The 18,465-nt window shown below is 43.3% G+C and overlaps 1 protein-coding gene across 1 annotated transcript; it reads left to right on the top strand.

Moving 5' to 3' along the window:
- Positions 1-2,380: 2,380 nt before the first annotated feature.
- Positions 2,381-16,434, top strand: LOC118150916 (RNA-binding motif protein, Y chromosome, family 1 member B-like). The gene is made up of 12 exons (XM_078364528.1): positions 2,381-2,518; positions 4,588-4,700; positions 5,870-5,973; positions 8,320-8,497; positions 10,104-10,256; positions 12,191-12,305; positions 13,171-13,281; positions 13,377-13,465; positions 14,146-14,263; positions 15,123-15,233; positions 15,319-15,407; positions 15,798-16,434. The coding sequence occupies exons 2-12, from the start codon at positions 4,595-4,597 to the stop codon at positions 16,085-16,087; spliced, it is 1,464 nt and encodes a 487-aa protein (XP_078220654.1). The 5' UTR covers positions 2,381-2,518; positions 4,588-4,594; the 3' UTR covers positions 16,088-16,434.
- The last annotated feature ends 2,031 nt before the right edge of the window (positions 16,435-18,465 follow it).

Genomic DNA, 18,465 nt, shown 5'->3' with positions numbered 1-18,465 from the left:
TAAAGTAGCCTGCTAGCTGGAGTGAAGCATACCTTTTCCATTCCTAGCTCTCCCACTGAGACATCTTGCAGTCCCCCCTGACCTGGACACCCAATCCCTCCCAAGACTGACCTGCAAATCCATCACATAGTTACGCGGGACTTCATCATGCTTTCTGATCCAGGCCAATATCTTGGTATGACTGCGCTATCTGCCTGTGGTAAGGAGCTTCCATTAGATTGGCTGGGCATGACATAAAACACCGTGCAACTTTGCAACAGCACTAGAATTATGGGACAGGGCTATCCACAGACATCTGATGTGGCACCCCCCCATTCCTTGATGGTCCTCTCTCACTCTGCTGTGGGGCCACCGTCCTGGCTGTGATGGTCTTGGAGCCAGGTAGAGCATGATGGAGAAAGCCTGTGCTCATCAGAGGTCAGGTACAGAAAAGTGGGCAGTGGGTTTGGGAGGCAGGGTGTTGTGGTGTGAAGTGGCTGCTTCCCTAGGGTTCCAGAGTTCACGTGGCCCTTGTGTGATGGGTGCTGGGCAGGCTGTGCTGTTGTCCTGACATGTGGTGTCCTATTCTCCTGGTTTCTCTGATGGGTACAATGGAGGTTACACATGTTCAGTGCTTACACCCCTTTAGGTGCTGTGCCAGCAGAGAATAAAAGCATGTCTGAGGTGCTGGTGCCTGTCTTGAAGAAGACAGAATCCCCGTGCACTGTGAACCACTGTTGAGCACCTTGTGTTTCTGGAGAGAGCTCCCGGGAACAGGCTTTGGGAGCGGTGGTAGTTCAATAGTTGCCATGGACATGGAGACTCCCCTTTCTCCATTGACATTCCCGGAGAAACATGCCCTTCAACTTTCTGCTGTGTGCTAAGGGCTCCTGGCACTGCTACTCTCCCTTGTTAGCAATGAGCTTGGGTCCCAGTCCCTAACACATGTTCTTATAGCACCTGCAAGCAAGCTTTCCTCCTGTCTACAGGCGTCTGGCCTCGGTTTCCCTCCTGTCACCCACCGCCGCCTTCTGGCTGACCCCCTGCACCTCAGGCCTTGCTTCACCAAACTCCACCTCTGGAAGCCTGAGGCTCACCCGCTTCTGTCAGCTATTCTGAAGGGGCAGTTGCAAGGATACAGCTCTGGTCCTTAAGCCCCAAAGCTGCAAGTCAGAGACCTTCAGTGAGTCCAGCCAGGTATGCAGGGGCCAGGGCCAGGGCGACACCATGCCCACTGGTCCTTGTCTTGTGGCTCAACATCAGCCTCCTCCTCGGCCGACACCTCCACAACCATGATTATGTAGTCCACCACCAGCATCACCTCCAACCACAAGTCCACTTCCTAGCTCTGTACAGTAGTCCCCCTCTTCTGCCTCCAGGCTCAACATGGTGCCCTGCTTGGGGCTCCCACAGATATCGGCCTGCATCGCCCAGCCCACACCTCCACACCCCTACACTGTGGGGAACAACGTTCCTTCAGGTGTCGCTCTGCTGAGAAGAACCACATCTCACACCTATGTGGATCCAGGGTTCCAGGGGAGTTTTGCTGGGCCGCCGTCCAATTCACATGCCTTGGGGTCATAGGCCACAGCGTGGGTAGCTATGCTCAGGAGCCCAGGAGCCATAGGCCAGGCCTTGGTCCTCTAGACGATCGTCGCCGGCAGGCAGCCCACTGGCTGCTGCACTCTTGCAGGAGCCTCGGAGTCTGCAAGGCAGTACACAACGGCATGCACTCAGGCCATCTATGGGCAACCCTGCTGATTTGTCTCTCGGGTGCCCAGGACACATGACGGAAGACATGCTCCTGGGAGACCTGCATTCTCAGGGAGAGAGCATGACACTCGGAGCCTGTATTCACGTAGACCTGCGAGAGTTCATGTGGAATTTGGCCACTGGTGTTTTCCGAGGAGATAATCTCCAACAGGGCAAGGTACTAGGACACTCCTCTGACGTGCCTGCCCCGCCCCACTTCCGGCAAGCCACCCGGGCCGCCCTTGCCCCGGCAGCCCGCGCTGGTCCCTCCCCCTCTCCTCTGGAATTGCAACATTCAGTACCATCTGCCTGGCCTGCCTAATGAAGTGAGATGTTTCATGTGTTGGCTGTGGGTCAGTGGCCTGCCACACTCATGATGGCAGTTAGGCCGTGGGACTTCCATGCCCGCAATTCCAAAGGGCTCCCTGCCCGCCAGGCCTGCGCGTGAACCCAGCGCCACTGGGCGGAAACTCTGACAGCTCGTCACACGTGGCTTGCCCGAGGAGGGTGGAGCTGCAGGACACCCGGATGCGGCCCCGCCCCGCCCCACCGCGCCCCACCGCGTCCCACCCACCGTCGCACTGATTGGCTGCTGCGGAGAGGCGCAGTTTCCGCTTCTTCCGCTGGGCTGCCGGGGGCTCTTTCCCGCGCAGTCCGGTTCCAGGCGTCTCACACGGCAGCGGGGCTAGAGGCGTTCCAGAGCCAGGTGCCAGCACCCTGAGGGCCCGGTGACCCAGAGGCTGTTTGTCCTACTGAGAAGCACCTGTGGTTTTGTTTCTCCGCTCAGGTTGGTCTCTCGGCAAGAATACAAACGCAGCGAGGTGTTCGGACGTCTTCAGTGAAAGGGGCTGCTGTGGTTTTCAGTGTGTGGGTGTTGAAATATGGGAGGAGACGGTAGAGAGGGGGTCGTCCTTAGTGCTCGTGAGAAACTCATGTTGGTTAAACTCATTGATGTTTCTTGAGGATTCTTCCCTTTACGGTTGGACAAGTCCGATGTGGGGGCAAGGTGTGGGAGACGGACCTCGGGCGCCATTGTTGTCCCGTGCACTTTTTATGGAAACGGTTATTCTCTGTGAATGCGGTCATAAGTCAAATGCACAGGCAGTGTACTTAAGCACTGTGATCAGAAAAACAAACAAACAAACAACCTGTACTTTTACCTAGCACATTGCAAATTTCTGATTTTCTTCACAGGACTTAGCAAATTTTCACATAAATTGCATTACTCTCGGGTATGTACAAGTCTGGAACCATGAATAATCAGTTTAAATTTGCCTCTTTTAAACGTGTAATCGATGACAGTATTTGAAAGGCTTTTCATGTATCTCTGCTACCGTAAGTAATTTAAATGGAAGACGTGTTTGTAAGGGAGATAAATGGCGGTAGATAGCCGAAAACGGAAACAAAGAGATGTGCTTAAGGTTTTGTATTAACCTGGCAAACTGACCTACTCCTGTAATCCCAACATTTTCGGAAGTGAAGATGTAAGAATGACGAGGTCACGAGTTGGAGAGTAGCCTGAGTAACATAACGGGGGTCCTATAACCTGTTGCCATTCAGGCACCAGGGACCGGTTTGGAGGAAGGCAGCTTTTTCACAGACGAGGGGTTGGTAGGGGGAAGAAGGCGGCGAGTGGACATGCTGCCGAGCGGAGAGTCGGCCGCTTGCCAAGGGGCACGGGGTGCGGCGGGGCTTCTGCTCAGAACGGCGTGATGGGGCAGTTTTGGCGGCAGCGGGGTGGAATGGAGTGCAGTGTGTGACAGCATGGTGATAGGGTGGATGGTGTCATGCAGCTGTGGCACCTCACGTCATTCTCAGATGCTACCTTCTCATAAGGAGATGGCCACTGAGATTTCTCGCGTGCCTAGGCCAGAGTACTGCTCCTAGCCTCTGCCGACCTCACGGAGGCGGGGCTCAGAGACTTAGAGTGCTTCACCCCTTAATTTGCAGCCCGGTCCCTGAAAGGCCAAAGATATTTATGGCAGAAAGCCAGAGTTTGTAGATACCCGATCTCGTGTATATTTCCAATCACCAAAAGATTGTACAATATTTAAAATGTTCTCCCCGAAGAAAGCATGTAGGTTAAGCGTGTCATTAAATCATTTATCAAGATATCAGGTGGTTTCCTGTGGCAGTTCCCCCTTAAAGAAACCATCACCTTGGTAGCTTCTTGCTGGCATATCACTTGAGCCCAGAAGATTCAAAGGTGGTCAGCATGGGACAACCTGGGTCTATTTAAAGACACACACGCGCGCGCGTGCACACACACACACACACACATCCCTGCACGCACCCCTGCACACATACACACACAAACACACCTACACAGCTCTGTTAGCTACATGGGGCCACCTGGATCTATGTTGAAAACACACACGCACACACGCACACCCCACCTCTGGTAGCAGGCCACTGTAGTCCCAGCTACTTGGGAAGCTGACATGTGACAGGATCACTTGAGGCTGGCCGGAGGAGGCTGCAGGGAGCAGTGCACATTGGCATCAGGAATCTTACCTCTTTACAACAATTGTACTTCATAAAAGCTACAATTTTCAACGAAAACTATTTAAATTGGGGAATCCTGTGTATTTCCACTTTGTAAAATTAGAATAGCTTCCCTTTTCTGGTTTTACTAAAGAGATTTTCTCAGGTATGCAGTGAAATGTACCATTAAGCCATGAAGCCATTCCCCCTTGTGCTCTTTATGTTACCGGTATAGGAAGTAAGATACATTAAAATAGGACAGCCCCGTTAAGGGAATTTCACATCAGTTTTCAACACAGGATGTAAAAAAATTTAATATTTTCACCTTGTTATTGTTATCTAAATATAGATTTATTTTTTTACCATTTACAGCAAAATTATGGAAGCAGGTTGCCTTGGCCAGCTGTTCGTTGGTGGGCTCACTAGAGAAGCCACGGAAGAGACGCTAAAAGCAGTATTTGAGAGACATGGTCCCGTTTCTGAAGGTAACCCTTAAAGCCAACATACAGGTTTTGTCCCCAAAGTAAACATATACTTAATATCTGTAATAGTTTACTTAATTTTCTGTTTGTTTTTAAGCTCTTGTTTTGAAGTTTCTATTCGGTATTCAGGATATTCTCATGGCAGCAGGTGAAGGGTCTGTGGTAAAGTTCACCTGCATAGTACGGCCAGTGGGGCGCGGTGGCTCACGCCTGTAATCCCAGCACTTTGGGAGGCCGAGGCGGGTGGATCACGAGGTCAAGAGATCGAGACCATCCTAGTCAACACGGTGAAACCCCGTCTCTACTAAAAATACAAAAATTAGCTGGGCACGGTGGCACATGTCTGTAATCCCAGCTACTCAGGAGGCTGAGGCAGTGGAATTGCCTGAACCCAGGAGGCGGAGGTTGCGGTGAGCCCAGATGGGGCCATTGCACTTCGGCCTGGGTAAGGAGAGACACTCAGTCTCAAAAAGAAGAAGAAGAAGAAGAAGAAGGAGGAGGCGGAGGGGGAGGGGGAGGGGGAGGATGAGGAGGGAGAAGGAGAAGGAGACTCTGAGTTCCAAATTAAGAGCCCATTATTTGTCTGAGAGACAGCTCACCCTGATAATCTCTCAGGCCAGACGAAGGGGCTTGATTTCCCTTTATGCCTTGCGTTAGGTAGGGGAGGTGGAGCCTAGCTGAAGCAGAATTTTACAGATGCAGAACAAGCAAGTTAGATAAGGAACCTGGTACCCAGGGGGCAGGAGGTTCCCAGGATGGTTGGTTGCTAAGGGTATTTGCATCCAAGCATGGAGGAGGTAGCAGGGGGAACTTTTCATAGGCTCAAACCCCGAGGAGGGTATTGAGAGTAGCAGGTAGACTTGCCAAACAGGATGTGGTTACAGTGGTTACAGGTACTGGGAGTAGCTTTGAATGCAGTGTGACCTAGGAATGCACCTCTAGGGGGCCGAGGCAGGGAGGGAGAAGCTAAATGGAGCATGTCAGGCTCACAGCTAAGATGGAGTCAGTTAGGAAAATGGAAGAAAATAGGCTGTTGATAGGGGTGACTCAGTGTGAAGAATCACAGGAAGGATGTGAATTGGAATTTTCTTGTTTCTTGATGTAACATTCAGATAGTTAGTACTATCGTAGTAGGTCCATTCTATAAATGAAAAGGTTTTCATATATTTTAGTTGTCTTGAAGAAAGATGGAAGCATGAAGTGCAGAGGCTTCGGGTTCATTACTTTTGAGAACCCTGCAGATGCTGAACTTGCTGCCAGCGAGTGGAATGGAAAGGTAAGTTTCCCTTATTAGTGCTATTCTAAGCCTGTTCTTCAATTAACAGCATATCTAGGTCTTTTCAGTACCAGTACACTTTGAAAATAATATAATGACGTATGAATGGAAATGGATTAGCTATCCTCTTTCTTGGACATATCAATGCAAGTGTAGTTGGAAGGATATTGGAAGGAACATTATATAAATTGCGTTATGGTAATCCAGTTTCTATGTTTTTATTTCAGTCTGAGTGTAAATAGGGTTTGAAAGCTTTTGAACAGCTTTAAAACTTAGAAGGAACTCTGACGAAAATAAGAAACATCAGTCAAGTTTATTAAATGGCTGCTAAAGGAATCACACGTCCAACTCGTAGGGAAACGTCTATAGCACAGAGAAACGGTGGATCGACATCTAGACAGACGTAGAAAATATAAGTCTTTTGTAGATCGACGTCTAGACAGACTCTCACAAGAAGTAACGATTCTCTGCCATTCTCTGAAAATACATTCTTGAGAAAGTTCATTTAAACAAGACCGTTACATTTAAGGAAGTGTTAGGTACTTGAAAATAGAAAATAATGCGAGAACATTGAAGCCGGATAACACAACAAGCAACTGACATGTTTGCCCATCCTTGCGCCCTTCTCCTGAGAACTTTTTTTTTTTTTTTCTGTAACCGGGGTGACATGCATACCTCGTCACTAGGTAACATGCATACCTTCTTGCTAACTCTTCCAGTGTGTTCCAGCACTTGCTTCGGTCCGAACAGTGCATCACGTCCTGTGGAGTCTTAAATTCTAGGGACTCTGTATTTGTTACAGCTTTAAACTTTTATGCAAGTCTCTTACCTACTGAATTCCTTTACGTTGCATTCAGGATCATTCCCTTGGAGATGCCCTGGAGCTTTTTTATTTTACAACGTTATCCCAATCGGTTTTTAGTTCCTGCTATATGGATGCCATTCCCAGTATGTTTTCCTGGACCTCTTGAGTATTACTCTTCCACGTAAATGTTGCGCAAATGGCAGTTTATCCTTTAAGAACAAGTTAGGTTTCCTGTGTTCTCCCTCAGTGTCTGTTACAGAAATTTTGTGCTCACTGTATTAGGTATTAATCACTTGATCACTAACTTATCTTTATTCACCCATATCCTCTCATATTTTAAGGTGTGGTACAACCTGATAGTTGCTTCGGTTCGTGGTTTCATGCTTGGTATGGGGACAGTTTTGACCTAGGTATCGTAATATTTTGGTATTTCCCCCCAGGTTTCGTGCTCAAGCAGAGTTCATCTGTGTAGATATCTTTTCCAAATTACCTGTCTCACATATTTTATAATGGAAAAGTTAATATAAATGTCATATGCAGACAAACGTTGAGAAGGGAAATAAAGAAGATCCTATAGAGTTTTCACAGGGAGCTTGCAGTTTAAGAAATTGTGTCTGACTTGGAACACTGGGAAGGAAGCGACCATGCGCAAAACTGGGGAAATTATTCTGGGCCGAGAAATAACACAAGATGTCTCAAGATAGGAAGAACTGCTGATTTGGATGCAGCAAGTCTTGGACGGAGTTTAAGATCTTTTCCCAAATAACAAAAGCCATGTAACGTTCAAATAGAGTTATTAGCAGAACTCGGTCAAACATTACTTGGGCCTACAGAAAAGATGGAACTGAAGAAAGTTTTTGTGAATTTAATTAGGACAGTAAACCATTTCTCAGAAATAGCATGAAGTACTACATTAAGGGTCTTGTTTTAAGGACACCTCTAGGCAAAGTAAGAAATGAGTAAGGCAGAAAATATGAATGAGACTAAACAGGGATCACGTTTATTGAGAAAGAACTAGAGTAGATACAGAACTGTAAATCATATTGGGACATTTTGTGTGATTGACAGCAGCAGGATCAAGAAAGTATTCATAATGTATAATGTGACTGATCACTTTGAATAAATAACCTTATGTTTTCAAATGACACATCCTTTCGTATGGGCTCCAGACACCGAGGCTTTTAAATATGTGATGTGAGTGCAAAGGTGAAAGAGATTCTGTATTGTGAAGAAGAGATGGGCGACATTGTCCCGTACAATTTGTCATGGTTTAACTTTTCTAGGTGCAGTTTTTAGTAGCGGAGGCCTTTTCGAGGGAATCGAATAATGGAATTGGTGTTCATTTCTTAACAGAATGCATGGTCCCAGTGATTGTTGCAGGTTTTGCAGTGTTCGCAATGTGGGCATTTCAGGAAAAAGAAAGTTTGTGTTTGTTTAGGAGACGACATCTAGAATGTTAATACAGTTGATGTAAAAACGTCTGTAAAATATGATTAGTTCAAATGTGGCACTGTTGCTGATGGTATACTTAATCCTTTCAGTTTGTGGATGGAAAAACAATGAAAGTAGAACAAGCCAAGGAACCGTTTTTTCAAAGTGGTGGCAGGCAGGGAACACTGCGTTTTTCAAGAAAGAGGAGACCCACAGGAGAGCAGAGATCTGCAAGTAGAAGTAGAGGACAGACGAGACGTCGGCATCCCTCACGTGGAGAACGCTTGGGTAACGTTATAAAATATAAAGTCGGAAGCACAGGACTGAAAGACAAAAAGCTTGAAAATGTGGAAATTTCTGAAATTTATTTATATCCTTTATGAACAGAAAACTAACTGTTAATGAGCAACATTATTGATGAATACTAAAAGTGGAATGATTAAACTAATATCTGAAACTGGTTCTAAACTCCGAATTACTTTGCATCGAAGTAAGACACGTTTCAAATTGAATGGAGTTTATGAATCTTGATTACATGTTCTCCACAGATTTTCCACTCAACACGTTTCCATTAGTTGTACTTTAGAGTTTCTTATTTTGGGTCTCAGAATTTCATGTGGGTTGTGTTATCCAAATACCATGAAACCTAGAAGCCCTTCCAATGGGACATTAGTAACTGCGCAGTAGAGGACTTACTTAACAATATTTGTTTGTGTGTGTGAGTGTGCGTGCGCGCGCGCGCGTTTGTGTGTGTGTAAACATGTACACAATACAGAACCGTTTCGGTTTTGATACGGAGAATGTGTAAATAGGCCTGCCATAAAGCATTTTCCATTCATGGAGTATAGAACTGCAACGTCTCAAATGATTCTGTGACTCAGAAATGCCAGAAACCGTGGCTTCACAGATACGTATGTGTCTTTCTTTGCTGGAGGAAGAGCTTCTGAAAATGGTATTTAAGATTGGTTTACTCAGTAGGACAGAGGGCTTAATTTTTACTTAGAAAAAGAAACCATGTATTGAGAAAATACCTGTTGGTTAACTTGTTTTATCAATTAACCAACCATCAAAGATCTAATATTTAGTTTGGAATTTTAATTGCTAGCCATGTAATATATGGGAGAGATATTTTCTAAATTTGAAACTGCGGTGTTCACTTCATTTTAAGAGGCAGGTCTTTTTGTCATTTTTGATTGCAATTAATCTCGAGGGTGAAGATTATTAATACTGTGCATGCATGAGAACGTGTATATTTTTACATGTGACACCACCAAGGAATTGGAATATGCCTCACACTTGTTTGTAGATACGTAAAAGAATATTATTATTTAATACGTGATTCTTAAAGATTATTAAAACTGATCATGGGCTAAGAGTAAAAGTGGTATGTTATAAAGAACTATAAGAATTCTGTGTTACGTTCATAAATTTGCAGATGACATATCTTTCTGAGGTGTCACTGTATCGTTGTATATATAACTGAGATTCCTTGAGTGTAGTTAGGTTTATGTTTATTATATGATTTGAAAATGGTTTCATAATATCAGAAGGATATGAACAGTAATTTATCGTTGATCTCCTAACTTTTTTTTTGTTTGATTATATTTTTGTATTTAGTCAATAGGCTTCTGCTGTGAGCTCCCTCTCCACTTATCCCACTTGTCTTTCTCACACCAATATACAGTGTTCCTTGAGTGTTTATTTTATAGATGTTTAAATGGATTTTGATATTTTGAAACTGCACTGATTTGGTATACCAATTCTACATTCCTTAGCATAGACCAACGTGAATGTTTAAGATTACAATACGTAGGGAAGATTTAGAAGTATCTCCTGCTCAGCCATTTAAGAAATGTTGGTGTTACTGAACTGACAAGATTTCTTTGAAATAGAGATGGTGGTGAATCCACTCGTGATCTCAACGTGAGTTCTTTCAGGGGAACTTTTCCAGTCGAGAGCCGTCCATCTTCAGCGAGCGGAGGTCCTCATCCTAAAAGATCTGCTCCTTTTACTGTGGCTAGAAGCAATAGTGGGATGGGAGGTCGAGGTAAATGCCACCTGATGGAATTCCGTCATTTTTGTATGACTGAAAATGAGCCCTTTGAACTGAAGGCTTAACTTAAAGTTCGAGAAACAAAACAGATGTGACACATACATTGGCATATTTACTGTTTGAACACTTTGATATAACACTTTCCATCTCACTGCCTAAGTTACAGCTTTATGGTGAAGAAACACTTGAGCTTCAAATGTCACATAAAAAAGGGATTACAGTGAGGGCAACACTCCTTTTAACGCTGTATTCGCTAGAGAATGCCTTTTAATTTTTCTTGAAGTTCCTGGTAGTATACTTTGAGGTCATCTTCTTAATTCAATCAATTCTTCCATTTTCTAGGTTCCTTTGCATTGGACCACTGGTGTTCCGATGTACAAATTGTATGTTCAGTTTCTTTGTTGGGTTGAAGTACTGCCTTCACCAGGCCAGAGTGCACTGGCCAGATGATGGCTCATTGATGCCTCACATTCTGGGTCTCAAGCGGTTACTCTCCATAAGCTGCCTGCTGTTGCTGCAGCTAGTGGCATGCACCAGCACACCTATGAAATTGTTTTTTAAATACATATTTTGGTAGAGACAGGATCTCACTACCTTGTCCTAGTTGACATTAAATCCCTGAGCTCAAGCAGTCGACTTGCCTCAGTCTCCCACACTGGCCCACGCTGTGAGCCATTGTGCCTGGCCATCCAGATTCTGAGACCCCAGCAATGCTTATGTGAGAGGCATTCTGACCGGTTTTTAGGATGCTAAGAGCATCCTCAGACATGCATGTTGGACAAGAGCATGTCCGACATTTTGAGCTATGTGGATGTCACAGAAGTGCAGAGTTGTGAAATATAGGAAGGGCTGTCAATTAAGACGGTACAGGGATGTTTAAACATTAACACAAGATACTTAGTGTAGGACTTGAAGTTGTTTGAGGGGAGATTTCCGAACTAAGCAACGTGAGGCAAGCAGTAGGGTTGAATAGAAGTAATAGTTGTGCGAAGGAGAAGTGTAAGTTTTCAGAGCGAACAGAAGAAAACCAGACAATAAAGTAACAGCTCTCAGCAGAGAATTTTAGGCAGAACACATTAAAATTCTTACTCTTAGCCCTCCATGATAATATGGAGAAAATGAAAACATTGCATTTTCAACTTTATATTTTGTAGTGGAGGATCAGTGAAGTTAGGTATCTGCCGACCTCAACATGCACAAGTCAGCACATTTTCTTTAAAACTTTAGCCACCGGACACATCATAGGTAGAAGGCTGACCTCTAAGAATCTGCACATGAAGAGTATATTAAAGAGGCTTTTTCTATTTTGAGAGCAGCATAATGATGTAATTAGCACTGTAATAGTACTGCTTATTGCCAGGAGAAGAATTCTTGGCCATCATTAGAAAACCTGCACTAGTACATTTTAATTTTTCAACCTCTATGATGGGGACAGTCACTTAGACAGCAAGGAGAACACTTAGGTGGAATCATACCATGCAGCCATTCGAGGGTTGCAGTGTTTGTGCGAGTGAGATACACTGACCAACATGGGTAAGTTTCCTTTCTTGAGCCGAGAAAGCACAAACGTGGAAACTTTACAATCAGCGAAGACTTTGATGGTTTTACAGGTTTTGCCTGTGTCATTACTAGACGTAGGCGATTCGTGTGAGAAGGAAAATAATAACTAAGGGTTATAAGCCATTGAAAGTGAATCTTTACCTCAGTATTAGTGTAGGGCTTAAGTGTGTAAGAACTGGCCTTGCAGGAATGAAGAGATAATTCACAGCCGTAAGAAGGTATTCATGGTGTCATGAATTTCTGGCGACCTAGAGAAAGAAGAACTGAGTCATTGGAGAAATATCTTGTAACAGTTGTCATAGAAACCAAGTAACAGTGTTTCAGGTTTTGTGCTGGTTACATGACATTTAATCATGTTAAATTTGCAGGTTCCCCATCACGTGGAAGAGGGAATTACCGAGGTCCTTCACACGGAATGTCAGTCTCTTCCTGGAGACGTGACCGTATGTCACCAAAACATGGTGGTTATGCAACTAAGAATAGGTAAAGGAAAAATGAAAAACTAGTCTGTTGCGGTTTTAGTGATGAAATTCACGTAAGGAAATTGAACATTTTAAGGTAAACCGTCGAGTGGTTTACATGCTGTGTTGTGCAACAACCACCTCCGTCTAGTTCCAAAACCTCTTCATCGCTCCGCACTGCAACTCCCTTGCCAGTTAAGCAGTCCCTTTCATCTTCTGTTTTCCCTCAGCTGCTAATAAACTCCAGTCTGTTTTGTTTGTGAACTGACGTGTTCTGCCTGCTTCGTGGTCATGGGCTGAAACACGACTCGACTTTTGTATCTGTTTTCTTTCTGCCTCATGTCCTGAAGTTTCATTCACATCATACATAGCACTTCACTTGTTTCACAAGCTGTTAACCCATTCTTTTGTTTGCGTGTTTCCGCCACACTATTCTTATGCAAACGTTTGTTTGAGTACACTTACTCAGTGCCGGGTATGTACCAGTGATAATTCTTGGTCTACTGTTAATCTTTTCTGTTTTGAGGCCCCACCACTGATGCACTCCGTAGTAGCTGCATCATTTTCCGTTCCGGCAAGCATTGTATCAGGATTCCAGTTTATCCGCATTCGCTCACAGTCTTGGTGTTCCGAGCATTTTGAAATGTATAGCCATTTTAGTATGGCTGAAATATGATCTCATACTTGGAATTTCAAGTGAATTTTCTCAATAACTCTTGATGAGTGTCAGTTCCACCTGTCTTTTGGGTATTTCCATGTTGCATTTAGAGAAGTGCCCAGGCCTTTGTATATGTCTGGCCTTTATTTCATTTAAGCTGCAAATAAGTTATGTTTTTGATACTAGAAGCTGACAACTTAAAATTTGTTTCTTCAACTTATGCAATCAGAAGTAATCCAAGTTTCCGAGACACCAAGGAATATGCTTCGATTCGCAGACACCGTGCATACCGTGATCACGCTCGTTCTAGACAGGATAAAGGTCCCACCAGAGGATATAGGTATTATAACATTTTTCGCTTTTGTCCAACAGATTTCTTAAATTTTTCATTCTGACAGTGTCAATCTTTTTTTTTTTTTTTTTTTTTTAATTTAGTGGTCATGATGGCTACGGAAGGCATGGTGGTAGAGATCATTTTGAACGTCCTGGTAGCAGTCCTAACGGAGCGTCATATCAGACATATAGTAAGTCTCCACGTTTGATTTTTCAATTACAGAATCATATTGAATAGACCTGAGTCTGTAAAAGGGAAAGGATAAAGGAAAAATATAACATGTTTAAACACCGAGAGTTTTGAACAGTAGAAGGCTTAGAGAGTTTTACGAAACTGCAGTAGTACATTTTAGTTTTTCCACCTTTAAGATAGGGGCAACCACGTAGAGACCAAGGAGAGCATTCAGTTGGAATCATAGCATGCAGCCATTCGAGGGTTGCAGTATGTGTGTGAGTGAGATGCACTGAACAACATGGGTAAATTTCCTTTCTTGAGCCGAGAAAGCACGAACGTGGAATGTTTACAATCAGCGAAGACGTTGATGGTTTTACGTGTTTTGCCTGTGTCATTAATAGACGTGGGCGATTCATATGAGAAGGAAAATGATAACTAATAGTTATAAGCCATAGAAAGTGAACCTCTACCCAAGTATTAGCGTGTGGCTTAAGTTTGTAAGAACTGGCCTTGTAGGAATCAAGGGATAATTCAGAGCCGTAAAAAGTATTCATGATGTCATGCATTTCTGGCGACTTAGGGAAAGAAGAATTGATTCCTTGAAGAAATATCTTATAACAGTTGTCTCAGTGAACAGGTAATAGTGTTTCAGGTTCTCTGCTGTTTCCGTAACGTTTAATCATGTTAAATTTGCAGGTCCCCCATCACGTGGAAGAGAGTTTTACGGAGGAGGCCCTTCACGCGGAATGTCAGTCTCTTCCTGGAGACGTGACCGTGTGTCAGGAAAAGATGATGGTTATGCAACTAAGACTAGGTAACAGAAAAATGAAAAACTAGTGTGTTGTGGTTTTAGTGATGAAATTCACGTAAGGAAATTGAACACTTTTAGGTAAACCATTAAGTGGCATTTATTACATGCTGTGTTGTGCGACAGCCACCTCCCTCTAGGTCCAGAACCTCTTCATCACTCCGCACTGCAACTCCCTTGCCAGTTAAGCAGTCCCTTTCATCTTCTGTTTTCCCTCAGCTGCTAAAAAACTCCAGTCTGTTTTGTTCGTGAACTGACCTGTTCTGCCTGCTTCATGGTATTGGGCTCAAACACGACTCGACTTTGGTATCTCTTTTCTTTCTGCCTCATGTCCTGAACTTTCATTCACATCATAGCACTTCCCTTGTTTCACAGGCTGTTAAGCCATTCTTTTGTTTGTGTGTTTCCTCCACACTACTTTTATACACACGTTTGTCTTAGTACACTTACTCAGTGCTGGGTATGTACGAGGGATAATTCTTGGTCTGATGTTAATTTTTTTGTTTTGAGGCCCCACCACATTTCTCCGTAGTAGCAGCATCATTTTCCGTTCCGGCAAGCATTGTATCAGGATTCCAGTTTATCTGCATTCTCTGACAGTCTTGGTGTTCCTAGCATTTTAAAATGTATAGCCATTTTAGTATGGCTGAAATACGATATCTCTTGGGTTTTGAAATGCATTTTGAGAATAACCAATTATGGGTATCAGTTCCACCTGTCTTTTGGGTATTCGCATGTTGTACTTGGAGAAGTGACTAGGCCTTTATATATGTCTGGCCTTTATTGTATTTAACCTGTAGATAAGTTGTGTTTTTGATACTAGAAGTTGACAACTTAAAATTTGTTCTTCAACTTTTGCAATCAGAAATAATCCAAGTTTCCGAGACACCATGGAATATGCTTCGATGAGTAGACACAATGCATACCGTGATCACGCTCCTTCTAGACAGGATAAAGGTTCCACTAGAGGATACAGGTATTATAACATTTTTCGGTTTTGTCCAATAGATGTCTTAAATTGTTCATTCTGACAGTGTCAAACTTTTTTTTGTTTAATCTAGTGATCATGATGGCCACGGAAGGCATGGTGGTAGAGATCATTTTGAACGTCGTAGTAGCAGTTCTAACAGAGCGTCATATCAGATACATAGTAAGACTCCACGTTTGATTTTCCAGTTACAGAATTATATTGAATAGACCAGAGTTTTTAAACGAGAAAGTATAAAGGAAACGTACAACATGTTTAAATATTGAGCGTTCTGAACAGTAGAAAGCTTAGAGAACGGTACGAAGCTTAAAACCTCAGTTTTAATTGAGGGCCGGTTCAGAATGAAATTCCTTGAACTTGGAAATACTGCTCTTACGGCTCTTTTCAGTAGAGCCTTGTGAACAATGCAGAAATAAAGAGTCTCCTGTCAATAAAGACAGATGAATGCTAATGTTTCCAAATAGTACTTTATCTGATTCATGCTTTAGTGATGCCAGTAAAAATGTTTACATGTATTTTAACATAAGTTCCGTAATTTTATTAACCCCACAGGGACGTCTCGTGGTGCAGCACCTGCACAGGGGCCTCGGAAGACTTATGGTGGAAGCAGTTTCCCTGATGATAACAATGCGCGAGATAGGTATGGCAGAAGTCGGGAGAAGTACTCAAGGAGCCATGGTGATTTCTCTTCCACTGATGCTGAGCATTGTGGCAGAAAAGAACCAACGTGTCCACCGTCTGTGGAGAGAATGAACCGTGCTTCTCCTGAAGCACATGGGAGCTCAAGAGATGGGACACCTAAGGGAGAGGATGGGGGAAGGCGATCTGAAAAAGGAGACTGAAGGTGCTGCTAAAAATCATGATTATTGCATACCAGACCTTGCTGTTGAATGGCAAATCAATATGTGGTTTCTGCATTATTACCTGAGTATCACTATAAGAAATAGGTTGTTTTGGGGAGGAAGGGGAGATACTTCCTTCATGAATGTTTTTGAGGTATTAAGCTAAAAGCTTATTTTTTGCAAGTAATTTTACAACTGTTAGTGCCAACTGAATTGAAAACTATTCTGCTTTGATGTAATGTCCGTTTTAACATTTCCGGAATAAAATTTTCCATGTAATATAAAATGCCTGATTTTATTGCTACACATGCTTAAACGCAAATGACGGAGGAGAGTAAACTGCGGTGTTGAGAGATTTCTTCATTTGTTTGCACCTAAGCTGAAACAAGACTAGGCATCTCTGTCCAGATTCCGTTGGAATGTGTACAGGTTTCCTACCTGGGCTGTGTTTCTTTAGTTTATCCCTGTATTCCCAGCACTTTGGGAGGCCTAAGCAAGTGGACCACAAGGTCAGGAGATTGAAACCATCCTCGCTTACAGGGTGAAAGCCAGTCTCTAATAAAAATACAGAAAACTAGGCAGGCATGGTGGCACACGGCTGTAGTCGCAGCTACTCTGGAGGCTGAGTCAGGAGAACTGCTTGAACTCAGCAGGCGGCCCACCTCTTTGGGAGGCCTAAGCCAGTGGACCACAAGATCAGGGGATTGAAACCATCCTCGCTTACAGAGTGAAAGCCAGTCTCTAATAAAAATACAGAAAATTAGGCAGGCATGGTGGCACATGGCTGTAGTCGCAGCTACTCTGGAGGCCGAGTCAGGAGAACTGCTTGAACTCAGGAGGCGGACGTTGCAGTGAGCTAGGATTACACTGCTGCACTTCCACCTGGGGGACAGGGTGAGAATGTGTCTCAAAGAAAAATGTAGCGGTTTTGGCCAGGCCAGGTGGCTCACTCCTGTAACCCCAACACATTGGACACATCAAAAGGTTAATTTTCAGAAGGCTTCAGAAAGACTACTGAACTAATCTCAAACTAAACGATTTGCCCTTTAAGGGATACTAAAGGATAAAGGAAAGCATTAGGTGGGTTTTGTTGCTGAAGTTGAAGGTACCCAGAACATTCTTCTTGTAGCATTCTGTGACTAGAGGGCACAATGGTTATGAAAAACTATTTCCACCTTACTCAAAAGTGAGCCAGCTAAATTTCCTAAATACATAGCTTAATGATATTAATCGTTCCGAAAAATTGGAAAATCAATGTCTTTCATGAACTAACATTAATTATTTCTTGAAATACTTGCAATGGTTATAAATAAGTGTGTAGCAATACATTCTCACAAATACGTATGATCCAGAAGGGCTGGTGTTTTGTGAAGTTATTTTTATTTTATTGACTTGTTCATATATTTCTTTTGTGACGCAGACTAGCATTGTCACTGAAGCTAGGGTGCAGTGGCTTGAACTTAGCTCATTGCCATCTCCACGTATTGTTTTCAAGCTATGTTTCTCCCTCTGCATCTTTAGTAAGTGGGATTTCAGGTGTCTGTCAGCTGGCTAGTATTTTGTAATTTGTACAGAGACCATTTCACCCTGTTGGGAATGGTCTTCCCTTCAATCAGGATCCACCCTCTTCTGTCTCCCAAAGTGCTATTAATACAGGCATAAGCCAGCATGCAAAGCCTGTCAGCTTTCCCCTATGCTCAGCCTATCGGGTTTAATTTACTATGGACAGGAGTGCTTTAAAAGTCGTCACTTTGGGACAGTTAAGTGTACAATAAATCGGCATAAAGTTTCAGAGTCCAGATTGCTTAAAGGTTCAAGAAATTATCTGGTAATCAAAATAAAAATGGTGGTGGAGAAACCCAATGATGCTATCAGATAAAAAGATTTGGACCCCAGTAGGTAAACCAATTAATTTACTGGATCACACCGCCTGACGAAATGGAATATATAATGAATAAAAATCTAATTCATGGATGAATATGCTATTCAAAGATACAAATAACTACTAAACATGTAAGAATGCTTACGTGAGTGCTCTTTAGTTTTCCATTGAAACAGAACTCTTATAATCCGTAGTGTTTAGAGGTAACAAACTAATCTGTGGAAGGAAGTATTTTCATGAGAAAATTGGACCAGATTTGTTTTTTAGGGTAAAAATGTGCAAATAATTTCAGAAGAGAGAAGTTAGCACCTTTGACCTTCGGGTGGGTTATTCATGTTATGATGTTGCATTTTCGTTCACATACAGCGTAGAAATCTGAAGATTAAATAAAATGATAAAACTCCCTAGTCTTGTGTGTCTTCACAGTGGCAAATCAAGATATAGTGTCTGTCCAGGTGTGGTAACTCGGGTCCTTAATGGCAGCACTTTGCAAGGC

The sequence above is a fragment of the Callithrix jacchus genome, chromosome Y, assembly GCF_049354715.1.
Source record: "Callithrix jacchus isolate 240 chromosome Y, calJac240_pri, whole genome shotgun sequence".
Classification (NCBI taxonomy): domain Eukaryota; kingdom Metazoa; phylum Chordata; class Mammalia; order Primates; family Cebidae; genus Callithrix; species Callithrix jacchus.
This window is presented reverse-complemented; position numbering and strand designations above follow the sequence as displayed.